At 45.3% G+C, this 14,299-nt stretch overlaps 1 protein-coding gene across 1 annotated transcript in view; it reads left to right on the top strand.

Moving 5' to 3' along the window:
• Window positions 1-267: 267 nt before the first annotated feature.
• LOC125447671 (homeodomain-interacting protein kinase 4-like) overlaps window positions 268-14,299 on the top strand; it is a 29,479-nt gene continuing 15,447 nt past the window's right edge. The window contains exon 1 of the mRNA XM_048522289.2: window positions 268-784. Within this exon, the coding sequence (XP_048378246.2) occupies window positions 268-784 (517 nt within the window). The remainder of the gene's footprint in view (window positions 785-14,299) is intronic.

Below are 14,299 nucleotides of genomic sequence, written 5' to 3'. Positions count from 1 at the left end.
ACTAGCAGTTCTTTCAAAAGAGATACTCTCCACAGATACATGTGAGATTGGCATGTAACTCTGGCTAGAGTTAATGTTGGACGTGATGCCAATCTTGATCCATGCCTGTGTAGATCTTCCTCAAACTCTGGGATCCTTGGGCAAAGGCCCCTAGAACCTGACTTGGTAACAATGGCCCCATTATTACACCCTAAAGCTTCTATTGTTAGATACCAGTTGGCTGATCTTCTACTGAGGCAGAGGGCGAAGGCCAGAAGACCACTGAAAATGTCTGTCATCCATTCTGAAACAGACACCTACGACATTATTCAGGTTCTGGGCAAAGGGACATTTGGCGAGGTGGCAAAGTGCTGGAAGAGGAGCACCGGCCATTTTGTTGCCATCAAGATCCTCAAAAGTGACTCATATAGAGCTCGTATCATCAAAAACGAATTAAAAATGTTAAGAGTGCTGGGGTCAGTGGACCCTGACCAATACCACTTCATCCGATTCTACGAATGTTTCCATGATGATGTAAAGTCATACTTGGTGTTTGAGCTCATGGAACAGAACATATTTGAGTTCCAGAAGGAGAACAACTTTGCCCTCCTCCCAGCTAGGCACATACGGACAATTACCACCCAGGTCCTGAGGGCACTCCAGAAACTTAAAGACCTATCAATCATCCATGCAGACCTCAAACCAGAGAATATCATGATCATTGACCAGAAGCGATTCCCTTTCCGTGTGAAAGTGATTGACTTTGGATCAGCAAGCATATTTCATGAGGTGCGGTACGTTAAAGGTAGGAGTATGTGCTAGCTCCCTACTTACTGACCTTTTGGCTGTGCTTGGGTGAAGTCTCCACCTGGTGGTTATCAGGCTTACAGTGCCAGCCTACCACATGCCAACTCTGCCCAGGCCTGAAGAAGAATTTCCAAATGTCTTCCAACAATGGCAGCATTTATACAACACCTTTAATGCAGTACAATGTTCCAACTGAACCTGATGGGAGTATTATCAGACACTGAGATATGTACCCAAATGGTTGGTCAAAGAGAGAGATTTTAAAGGAACATCTGAGAGGAAGATAGACCAAGGAGTTTAGGGAGAGAATTCCAGTGTTTAGGGCCCCAGGCAGCTGACGGTGCGGCCTGTAACGATGGAGTGATTTAACTCAGGAATGCACAAGGGGCCGGAATTGGAAGCGATCTCGGAGGGTTATAGCTATGATTAGGGATGGGTGAAGTTGGGCGGATTTGAAAACGAGGATGAAAATATAGAATTTCAAAGCTGAGCATGTTTAATGTCCTCCTTACTAAAAGCAAACTCAATCTAATCTAATCATTACATCTCTTGTTCTCTTTCTTCTACAATCCTTTTTCTGCTGCAACCCACAGACATTTAAAATTAAATGTTAGCCTCATCCAGTTGCTCCACTTTGATGTACCTTACCCGTTCACTTCAGATGAGCCACAATCTGGCACCTTGTATCTTGACTAATAAGAGGTTTAACAGACTGAGAGAATCATTATGGTACAGAGGAAGCTATTCGGCCCATCTTGCCTGCACAGACTCATTAAATGAGCGTCATTGCAGAGTGCTGATCTTTTACATATTCCCCCAATTCTTGCACATTACTTTTAAACATTTGACCATCCAATGTCCCTCTTGAATGCCTCAACTGAACTTGCCTTTGCCACAGTTCCGAACAGTGCATTCCACAACCGAATGACATGCTGTGTGAAAAAGATTTTCCTCACCTAACCCTTGCTTTCTTTGGAGATTGTTTTAAATCTATGTCATTTTGTTCCTGTTCCTTTTACAAGCAGGAACCATTTCTTCCTACCTGCACACCCAGCCTTCTCATGATTTTGAAAACCTCTGTCAGATCTTCTCTTCTTCTGTCCAAGAACAGTCCCAACTTCTTCATTTTATCCTCATCACTGAAGTTTCTCATTGTTTGAACCATTGTTGTAAATCATTTCTGCACTCTGTCCAAGGCATTCACATCCTTCATACAGCGTGATGCTCACAACTATACACAATACTCCAGCTGAGTTCTAACAAGGGTTTTGTATAAATGCAAAATCATCTCTCTGCTCTTGTACTAAATCCTCCTATTAATGAAGCCAATGAAAGGTTTTGTTTGAACGAATAGTGTGATTATATTCATCCATAAGGGAGTTACTGAAAAGAGGTCACAAGTTAAATTTTTTTGATTTTGATTTTGATTTTGATTTTGGCTTTACTATCACACGTACCAAAATAAAGTGAAAAGCTTTGTTTACAAGGAGGACAGTTTGAGAAAGTAGGGCATAACACCAGAGGAGATAAGGGCAGAAGGAGGCCATTCACGCCTTGGGACTGTATCAACATTTAATCAATGGACTAAAGTTCCTTCCATAAGCAGCCACTGGAATGTGGAATACATGCTGCAAGTGTTGGAAAAGAACATGGCATTTGTTAAATTAGAAAAATAAACAGTGGAGAGGGCAGAGCATGTGGTTGGTTTTGGATTGATACAGAGATTTACAGACAGAAAAGCCAACTTGTGTTTGAGAATAATACGGGGCTCAGGGAGAGAAAAAGACAGCACCATATGTTTTGGATTGTTCTTGCACAGAGCCAGCTAAAGTCAATGAGCTCAAAACTATGACCAGCAATGTTTCTGGAAATCATCTTGCTGATTGGATCTATTTGCACTGGTAGAGCCGGGATTTGACAGAGACGCTGGGGGCTGGAGTCTGTAATGCCTTGTGCTGATTCCAAGTTTCTAGAGAGATTCCCTTTTATCTCCTGGGCATGAAGTGACTACGCACTGCACTGTTACAGGCCGCTTTGTCTAGCAGGTTGTGACTATTCAATTCCCCGTATCTCCGGTCTTTAACAGAGGAAGATTCTTCTGTTCTTGATAAACATTGTATGGAATACACAAAGAAAGCAAAGAATTGCAGATGCTGGAGATATGAGAAACAATGACAGGAACAATGCCCATCTAAAGGTCACGTAACGTGCACTTGTTAAAGGGACAGACATCTAATGTGTGCTATTTGAAGGGACAAGAATCTAACATGCACTATTTAAAGGGACAGACATCAATCACATGCTATTTAAAGGGACAGGGATCTAAATTATGCTATTTAAAGGGACAGACTTCTAATCTGAGATAACAAGGTGTAGAGTTGGATGAACACAGCAGGCCAAGCAGCATCAGAGGAGCAGGAAAGCTGACTTTTCGGGTCTGGACCCTTCTTCAGAAATGGGGGAGGGGAAGGGGATTCTGAAATAAATAGAGAGAGAGAGAGAGAGAGAGGCAGATGGAAGATGGATAAAGGAGCAGACAGGTGGAGAGCAGACAGGCTAGTTAGGAGGTGGGGATGGAACCAGTAAAGGTGAGTGTAGGTGGGGAGTTAGGATGAGGGCTGGTCAGTCAAGGGAAGAAGGACAGTTCAAGGAGGTGGGGATGCTGCTGGTAGGTACGAGGTTCTATGAGGGGGTTGAGGTGGGAGGAGCGGATAAGTGGGAGCAAAGATGGACAGGTCAAAGAGGTGGGGTCGAAGTGGGTTGGTCTTGGGATGAGGTCAGGGGAGGGGAGATTTGAAGCTAGTAAATTCCACATTGATACCATTGGGCTGCAGGGTTTCCAAGCGGAATATGAGTTGCTGTTCTTGCAACCTTTGGGTGGCATCATTGTGGCACTGCAGGAGGCCCAGGATGGACATGTCATCCAAGGAGAGGGAGGGGGAGTTGAAGTGGTTCGCGACTGGGAGGTGCAGTTTTTTGTCACCAAATGAGCGTAGGTGTTCTTGGTTTCCCTTACGTAGAGGAGGCTACGTTGGGAACAGTGGGTACAGTATACCGTATCAGCGGATGTGCAGGTGAAGACCTGTTTGATGTGGAAAGTTTTTTTGGGGCCTGGGATAGGGGTAGGGGGGGTGAGGTGTAGGGGCACGTGTAGCACTTCCTGCAGTTGTAGGGAAAAGTGCCGGGTGTGGTGGGGCTGGAGGGGAGTGTGGAGAGGACAAGGGAGACCCGGAGAGGGTGGTCCCTCTGGAAGGCAGATAAGGGTGGGGACGGAAGAATGTCCTGGGCAGTGGGGTCAGATTGTAGATGGCAGAAGTGTCAGACGATGATGTGTTAGATCCGGAGGATAGTGGGGTGGTACGTGGGGATGAGGGGGATTCTGTTTTTGTTATCATTATGGGGTGGGGGTATGAGGGATGAGTTGTGGAAAATGCAGGAGATACAGTTGAGGGCATTTTCGACCACTGTGGAGGGGAAGTTGCGGTCCTTGAAAAACGAGGACATCTGGTATGTCCGGGAATTGAATGTCTCATGTTGGGAGCAGATATGGCGGAGGTGAAGGAATTGGGAATAGAGGATGGCATTTTTCCAGAAAGGTGGGTGAGAGCATCTGCTCCCAAGATGAAGCATTCCACTCCCGGACATACCAGATCCTCACATACCACCCCACCAACCTCTGGATCCAACGCACTCTCCTCCGCCATGTCTGCCACCTGCAATCTGATGCCACTACCCAGGACATTTTTCCCTCCCCACCCTTATCTGCCTTCTGGAGGGATCAGTCTCTTCATGGCCCCTTGTCCACTCCACACTCCCCTCCAGCCCCACCACCCCAGCACTTTTCCCTGCAACCGCAGGAAGTGCTGCACCTGCTCCTACACCTCCCTCCTCACCCCCATCCCAGGCCCCAAGAAACTCTTACACACTAAACAGATGTTCACCTGCAAATGTGGTATACTGCATTCGCTGTTCCTGATGCGGTCTCCTCTACATTGGGGAAACCAAGCGGACGCTTGGAGACCACTTTGTGGAACACCTACACTCAGTTGGCGACAAACGACTGCACCTCCCAGTCACGAACCACTTCAGCTCCCCCTCCCATTCCTTGGACGACATGCCCATCCTGGGCCTCCTGCAGTGCCACAACAATGCCACCCGAAGGTTGCAGGACCGCAACTCATATTCCGCTTAGGAACCCTGCAGCCCAATGATATCAATGTGGACTTCATAAGCTTCAAAATCTCCCCACTCCTGACCTCATCCCAAAACCAGCCCAGCTCATCCCTGCCTCCCTAACCTGTCCATCCTTTCTCCCACCTATCCCCTCCTCCCGCCTCAACACCCACCCCAACATTGTACCTACCAACCTCATCCCCGCCTCCTCGACCTGTCCATCTTCCCTTGACTGACCAGCCCCCATCCTAACTCCCCACTTACATTCACCTTTACTGGTTCCACCCCCGCCTCCTAACTAGTCCATCTCCCCTCCACCTATCTGCTCCTTTATCCATCTTCTGTGTGTCTCTCTGTGTCTCTTTTTTTTTCAGAATCCCCTTCCCTTCTCCCATTTCTGAAGAAGGATCTAGGCCTGAAATGTCAGCGTTCCTGCTCCTCTGATGCTGCTTGGCCTGCTGTGTTCACCCAGCTCTACACCTTGTTATCTCAGATTCTCCAGCATTTGCAGCTCCTACTGTCTCTGACTTCTAACCTGCACTATTTAATGGGAAGGGTACCCAACTTGGGTTATTTAAAGGAACAGATATGTCCAACCTGCATAATTTAAAGGGGCAGGCATCTAACTTCAACTGCCTAAAGAGACAGGAATTGAACTGGCACTAGTTCAGGGGAAGTTTAAAGGGACAGATATCTAACTCACACTATTTATAGAACATAGAACATAGAACAGTACAGCGCAGACCAGGCCCTTCTGCCCTCAATGTTGCGCTGACCTGAGAACTAATCTAAGCCCATTCCCCAACACTATCCCATCATCATCCATATGCTTATCCAAGGACTGTTTAAATTTAAAAGTACAGGAATCTAACCTGCGCTTTTTACAGTGATGGGCGTACAACACCTGCCCAACTCCCACTATTTAAAAGGACAAGCACCTAACCAGCACTATTTAAAGAGGCCAGGCAGCATCAGAGGAGCAGGAAAGCTGACATTTCTAGAACAGTCAATTTGAAGAGATGAGCAACTAATGTGTTATTTTAAAGGAACAGGCATCAAACCCATGCTATTTATAGAGGCAGTCTTCAGTGGTATTTCAAGGGGGAAGAATCTAACTAGAGTATTTAAAGGAAGTCATGTAACATTTGGTGTCTAAAAGTACAGGCATGTAACTTGGACCAATTAAAGGAATGGAAATCTAAATTGTGCTCTTTAACCGTCATGCATAATAATTGTGTTATTTAAAGGGACAGCTTTAAGTGTGACATTTAAAGGGATGGGCCTGTAACGCTTACTATGTAGAGGAAGAGGCACCTAATTCTCACCGTTTAAAGGATGAGGCATCTAATTTGCACCTTTTAAAGGGACAGGTGTGTAACTTGAGCCAATTAAAGGAATGGGAAACTAAACTAATGAAAACATCTAACTTACGCTATTAAAAGGGACAGGCATCTCATTTGTGCTGCTCAGAAATGATGGGCAATGTATTTGTGGTACTTAAAGGGGCATACTTCTAACACGCTACTTAAAATGACAGATATCCAACTTGCACTACTGAAAGGGACAGGCAGCTAATTCACATTAGATTAAAAGACAGGCATCTATTATGTGCTATTTAAGGGGCCAGGCATCCAACACTGGAACAGACTTCAAACATCTAACCTGCTCTTTATCAAGTGACAGACATCTAACACATGGTATTAAAAGGGATAGATATCCAATGTGTGCTATCTGAAGACACTGTCACCTAACATGCCCTATTTAAAGCAAATGCATCTAATTCAAACTGTACAGCAGTAATCATTCCCACGAGTTAAAGCATTGGGAATCTCTTGTGCTATTTAAAGGGACAGTCTTCTGATGTGTGCTATTGAAAGGCATGGGCACGTAACCTTATTTAATACACAGGTGCCTAATTATCATCATTTAAAGTGATAGGCATACCTCTCTCACTATTTAAAGGGACAGGCAGTGAAACTGCATTAAAGGGACAGGAATCCACATTGAACTATTTAAAAGGACAGTCATCCAATGTGTGCTGTTTAGGATAAACTCTAGCTCATGCTATTTAAAAGGGATATGCATCAAAATTGGGCTATTTAAAAGGGGCAGGAATTGGAATAGGGCTATTTAAAGGGACAGGTTTTTAACCCGTGCCATCTGAAGGGGCAGGTCTCTAGCTTGAGCTTTTTAAAGAGACAGGCATATATCTCGTTATTTAAAGGGACAGGCCGCCGCGTGCTACTTAATGTGCCAGACATCAAAAGTGTGCTATGAAGGTGAGCAGGCATCTAGCCCCGCTATGTTGAGGGACAGACATGTTCTAATTAAAGGGGCAGGCCACAACGAATCACTATTTAAGGAGTCAGGCATCACCCATGCTCTATTTAAGTGAACAGACATTTAATACGGCCGATACTTATTAGGACAGTACCTGCTATTTACTGGAATAAACTTCTAATTCCTGGTATTTAAATTGACAGGTATCTAACTCGGGCTATTTAGAGTGATAGGCATCAAACATACATTACTTAAAGGGACAGGGATCTAACGCGCACTAGCCTGCGCTATTTAAAGGGTAGGGCATCTATCTTTCGCTATTTAAAGTGTCAAAAATCTAACACGCTTAATTCTCACTGTTTATAACATGTACATCATTCTTGCACTTTTTAAAGGGACAGGCATCTAACTCATGGCATTAAAAAGAACAGACATGTAACGATCATGATTTAAAGGCACAATCATTTCACTTGCACTATTTAAACGGATGGGCATCTAATTCAAATTATTTGAAGGGACAGTTATCTATCTCACACTATTAAAAGAGACACGCATCTAATCTGCACTATTCAAAGGAAAAAAATTCCAATGCTCACTATTTAAAGGGGCAGGCATATAACTCCCGCTCGCTAAAAGGCCGGGAACTTCTCCTGCACTATTTAATGACACAGGCTGCTAAAGGGTTAGGCATGTCACTCCCACTATTTAAATGGACAGGTGCCCGGTTACCTAATTTAAACGGTCCCCTTCCCGGAGAATTGGCGACATTGCACACTTTTCACTGTGTGCTCCTGTGCTCGAGTGCACGTGACAACAAGGCATCCAACCCGCCCTCTTTAAAAGGGACAGACATCCAACCGATGGTATTTAGAGATACAGGCATCTAAATTGTGTTATTTCCAGGGACAAGCAACTAACCTGTACTTTCCAAGGAGACAAACATCTAGCTTGAGATTTTTAATGATATAAATGTGTAACTTGAGCCAATTAAAGGACTGAGAAACTAAACTGAGCCCTTTAAATGACCAACATTTGAATCACACCACTTAAAAGGATTGGCCTAGAACTTGCACGATTTAAAGAGCCAGGTCCTAACTCTCTCTATTTAAAGGGACACACCTCTAACTCACGCTATTTGAGGAACTAGGTATCAACAGCTTGTTATTTAAATGAACAGACATCTATTCCCCCGATACTAAACGGACAGGTATCTAATACCAGAGATAGTAGGAACTACGAATGCTGGAGAATCCGAGATATCAAGGTGTAGAGCTAAAGGAACACAGCAAATAACATTGTGTTCATCCGGCTCCACACCTAGGTATCTAATACCCACTCTTTAAACGAACACATATCTAAATTCTGCTGTTGGGAGAGACAGGCATGTAATTCAATGCTTTGAGGGACAGGTATCTAACGCCTATTTAATGGGACAGGTATCAAGCTCGTTATTTACAAGGACTGTGATCTATTAAAAAGGACGGACATCTAAGCTGTGTTCCTTAAAGGAAAGGACATCAAATGAGCTCCATTTAAAGAGGCAGGCATCCGATTCACACTACACAAAATAACAGCGTATAACTCCCGCTGGTCAAAAGTCCGGGAGTCTCTTTTTCTCTCTCACTGTGCTTAAAGGGACAGTCTTCTAAGGTGCGCTATTAAAAAGAACGGGCGTCTAAGTTGTACTATATTTAAATAGAGAGGTATCTAATGCCGGCTACTTATACATACCTCTAACTCATGTTGCAGGCGAAAGTGGCAGATGCAGGTACAGTTACATTTGAAAGACATTTGGACAGGTATATGAACAGGAAAGGTTTAGACGGATATGGGCCAGATGCAGGTAAAGGGGACGAGTTTATTTTGGGAAACCTGGTCAGTCATGGACGAGTTGAACCAAAGGATCTGTTTTCGTGTTGTATAACTATGATTTCTTCACAAAAACTAAATGCTAGAGAAGACAATTCAGCCCCTCAATCCTACCATTCATCTTTTGGTGTTTTCCTCTGTCCGTGCGCTCTTGGTGCTGCATCAGTGTCTGCTGTGGGTGGGGGGAAGACTGCACTTGGTGCTACAAGATGACATTGAGCACCTCTGGGGTCTTGAGGGCCCAGATTCAGACTGCACCCCCCAGTTGTGGCTGAGAGGCAATAGTGAGGTACTAGCAGAGTGGGAGCGGTGAGGGCACGGTCACGCTGAGAAGGGAGAGTAAGGATTCCCACAGTTTGGCACCTCAGCAATGTTGATCATTTCCGGGAGGACGGGAGCTGCAGGGAGGACCTTTTAGATTAGATTCCCTACAGTGTGGAAACAGGCCCTTCGGCCCAACAAGTCCACACAGCCCCTTGAAGCATCTCACCCAGACCCATCCCCCTATAACCCACACACCCCTGAACACTACGGACAATTTAGCATGGCCAATCCACCCTAACCTGCACATCTTTGGACTGTGGGAGGAAACCGGAGCACCCGGAGAAAGCCCATGCAGACATGGGGAGAATGTGCAAACTCCGCACAGACAGTCGCCTGAGGCTGGAATCGAACCTGTGAGGCTGCAGTCCTAACAACTGAGACACCGTGCCAACTCTACAAATGCCCCCACACCGTGCTGACCTGCACACCACTCCAACTAGCACTGAGATCATCAGCAGTGAGGGCGCGGTCTGAGAGCCAGCATTGTTATGTCCTGATGTGTGAGCCCTTAGCTGCAGCATTGAGACGTCAGCAGGCCCCGGCCTAGGCTGTCACTGGGACAGAGGTGCTAGATGGGCTGAGAAATGGCAGATGGAGTTCAACCTGGATAAATGCAAAGTGATGCATTTTGGAAGGTCGAACTTAAATGCTGAATATAGGATTAAAGGCAGGATTCTCGGCAGTGTGGAGGAACAGCGGGATCTTGGTGTTCAAGAGCATAGCTCCCTCAAAGTTGCCACCCAGGTGGATAAGGTTGTTAAGAAAGTATATGGTGTTTTGGCTTTCATTAACAGGGGGATCAAGTTTAAGAGACGCGAGGTTATGCTGCAGCTCTACAAAACCCTGGTGAGATCACACTTGGAATATTGTGTCCAGTTCTGGTCGCCCTATTATAGGAAAGATATGGAGGCTTTGGAGAAGGTGCAAAGGAGGTTTACCAGGATGCTGCCTGGACTGGAGGGCTTGTCTTACGAGGAGAGGTTGACTGAGCTTGGACTTTTCTCTCTGGAGAGAAGGAGGAAGAGAGGTGACCTGATCGAGGTGTACAAAGTAATGAGAGGCATGGATAGAGTCAATAGCCAGAGACTTTTCCCCAGGGCAGGATTGACTGCCATGAGGGGTCATAGTTTTAAGGTGTTAGGAGGAAGATATAGAGGAGACATCAGAGGGAGGTTCTTCACCCAGAGAGTTGTGAGCGCATGGAATAGTTTACCAGTGGTAGTCGTGGAAGTGGAGTCATTAGTGACATTTAAGCAACTGCTGGACATGCACATGGACAGCAGTGAATTGAGGGGAATGTAGGTTAGGTTATTTTATTTTTGGATTAGGATTATTCCACGGCATAACATCGCGGGCTGAAGGGCCTGTACTTTTCTATGTTCTATGTTCTATGCAGCATCAGGGCCTGGTCCGGGGTTTCGTAATGGGGTTGACCACCAGTTCACACTGGGCTCTATCTGATGCCCCACTGGAGCCCTTTGTCAGTGTGCTCATCAGGCCCATTCATGCATCAAAGGTTTTGGTGCTTGTACTCATCAGCCTCCTTCTGCAGACTTTGTTAGGGTGGCTGTGGTGAGGTGACTGTACACACTAGCAGTTCCCCCTGAGCTGGTGGCTGTAAGATCAGACACGGGTTTGCTGTTGCTGGCACCCTCTATTTCCTCCACCTTGCAGGGACTGCTGTGGGGCAGGGAGGATAAGGAAGAGGAGAAGAACAAAGGAGCTGCTGTGGAAAAAGCAGAGCTACACATTCACTCCGTTCCACCAGACAGCAGTGTGAGTGAGTGAGTGAGAGTTAGGAGTTAGGAAGGGCCTGTACAGCAAGAACTGACCGCCGACCCCAATGGTCCCAGTGATGCCAGACTCATGGTTCTGAGAGCTGTCTCTGCCATGGGGCTCGGGGGTCTGTACTAGAATATTACCTCCCACTGGCTCTACCCAGTTTCCTCTGTGATTGTGGTTGGAGAGAGGGAGTGTCACACTGTGTTTAGGTGGTGGACATTGCATTACACAGTTGTAGAGACTGCAAGATGGAGGGAGCAAGCCTGGTGTCAGTGGAAGGGACTGGAGACTGAGATAGAATATCATAAAACATAGGAAATGGGAGCAGTAACAGACAATTCAGCCCTTCGACCTACTCCCCCATTCTATATGACCATGGTTAATCATCCAACTCAGTGCTCAGTTCCCACTTTCTTCCCATACATTTTGGTCCCTTTAGCTCTAAAACTTATATCAAGTTCCATCCTGAAAACAGTTAATGAATTAGTCACAACCACTTTCTGGATTCTATAGGTTCACCACTCTGGATGAGAACATTTCTCCTCATTTCAGTCTTAAATAGCCTACCCAATATTCTTAGACTATGACTCCTGGTTCTCAGCTTCCCGGTCATTCGGAACTTCTTTCCTGTGTTTACCTGGTCTAGTCCCATTAAAATTTTATAGTTTCTAAGAAATGCTGCTTCATTCTTCTAAACCCCAGAAAATAGAATCCTTAACCGATCTGGCATCTCCTCATATGTTCATCCTGCCGTCCCAGGAATCAGTCTGGTAAACATTTATTGTATGCCCTCCATAAGAAGAACATCCTTCCTCAGATAAGGAGGCCAAAACTGCAAACAATATTCCAGGTGTGGCGTCACAAAGCAATTGCAGCACGACATTCCTGCTCCTGTACTCAAATCCTGTGGCTACGAAGGCCAGTATACTATTTGTATTCTTTACCATCTGTTGCATATCGAGGCTTACCTTCAGCAACTGGTGTTTAGGGACACCTAGCTCTCAAAGCACAACACCCTTTCCCAAGTAATTGCAACTCTGATCATAATCTGCCTTCCTATTTTTCTGAATGTTCAGCCTGAGGCCAAAGGTACATTCTTGGGTAAGTAATGGTGAATTGCACAGTATGAGAGCTGCCCTGGATATCCTGTCCTTGACTACTCATCTTAAAGCATTAGACTCTTTCAGCACTCCTGCTAGGTCCCTGAAGCCAGGCACAGGGAGTGAACCCCTCTGACCATCTGCTCCCATTCCCTATGGAAGCCATCCCTTCGGTTCCAGGTTGCCAATGGAATTGTAATGGATTGGATGATGTCATAATGCAATGAGACAACATTCACGCACTAAGAGGCAAGACACTCCTAGGATGTTTCCAGGAAAACAATTGTCAGAATTTATTCCCAATCAACCAGTGCCTGCCCTCTAATTGGTTGATCACTTTTGGTGGTGCTGGGGGTGTGGGGGTGGGGGTGGGGGTGGGCTGGCAGCAGGTCATCTTGCTCTGGGGCCTGGGTTTACTTTTATTCATGAGGGTGTTGCTGGCTAGGCCAGTAATTATTGCCCATTCCTACATAACAGTTATGAGTCAACCTGAGTGAGCCTGGAGTCACACTTAGACCAGACCAGACCAGGTAAGGATGGCGATTTCCTTTCCCAAAGGACATTAGTGAACCAGATGGGTTTTTCCCAACAACTGACAATAGTCATCATTAGACTCTTAGTTCCAGCTAATAATTAAATTTAAATTCCACCAGCTGCCTTGGCAGGATTTGAACCTGGGTCCCTGGAACATTACCTGGGTCTTTGGATTAACAGTCTGGTGATAATAGGCACTAGGCCGCTGCACCCCACCCCCCAACCTTTGAAGTGACAAAACTTCACATGATTCAAATCATGTAAAATTTGCTTATGTTCAAACACTGGTATTGAGGATAAAATTCACACATGTAATTTGTTCTCCAATGTCAGTGGTTGAACTTGACCCCAGCTTTCCAGCTGGTGGGCAGAACCAATGGGACGTGATCGGGACCGTATTAGGTCCCGATCACGTCCCATTCTATCTTGTCAACCTTTACCACAAAGCCCTCCTGTGCTAGATCAGCACAATCTGCTTTCTTACTCATTTCTCACTTGTTCACTTTCTGCCCACATCCATGTACAATACTGGCACTGGGTAGCAGCTTCTCCTAAACAACAGCAGATCTGCTTGAAGAAGGACAGATTGCCTTCTAGAGGGAAAGTCTGTCTGAATGCACGTTAATCATGCACACTGCTGGGCATTTAGCAACGAGAGCAAGTCTCACCTGACTCAATAATGCTGTTAGGAAAATGAGGTGGTGGCTCAAAGTTTGTGGTCCGCCTTCGTCAATGAAACCAAGCATGATCCACTCGCAAATTGTGTCACTCACGCCCAGAACAGGAGCTATTGAATTTTTTTGGCCGTTGTGGCTATGAGTCCATATGTTCAAAGGAAACATTTGATTTGATAGTGTCATCCCACTTCGAGAATCGGTCATGTGATTTCTCTCTGAAAATTCTCCAAACTGAATGATTCCATCCAAACTCCCTCCTTCTCGTTGACACTTTCCTGACATTGTACCCAGTGTATTTTCCTTAGCACAGGAATCATGGAACTCTTAACTTGGCCTCATCACCGTCAGATAATCTCAACATTCCTGATCAAAGACATACTTTTTTCTCAGCTAACTGTAACTCTACTCAATCACTGACTGGAGAGTTCCTTTCCCCCACTAGACGTTCAGGGATAGAAGCCACCAATTATCAGCATTTTGCAATCATAGAATTATCATAGAATCCCTACAGTGATAAATAAGTTCAAGTTTAAACACTTCAATTAAATTGTTTCAAAGCTTACATATTTGAGGGGAAACAAGCTTAGTCTGTGTAATGTGTTAATCTTTCTAGCCTCAGTATTAATCTGATAACAGCACAGATGTATAACTCCAAGGTGTGGAGCTAGGAAGTAAAAGCTGATTATGGATGAGGTCCAAACAGATCATTAAATGCCTGTTATACAACTTTCATCACTTTATCTTAAGGGAGGTGGAATGTCAAAGGCTGAATTT

This window comes from Stegostoma tigrinum, chromosome 39 (genome assembly GCF_030684315.1).
Source record: "Stegostoma tigrinum isolate sSteTig4 chromosome 39, sSteTig4.hap1, whole genome shotgun sequence".
Classification (NCBI taxonomy): Eukaryota; Metazoa; Chordata; class Chondrichthyes; order Orectolobiformes; family Stegostomatidae; genus Stegostoma; species Stegostoma tigrinum.
Note: the sequence above shows the minus strand (reverse complement) of the source record. Positions and strands in the feature narration are given on the sequence as shown.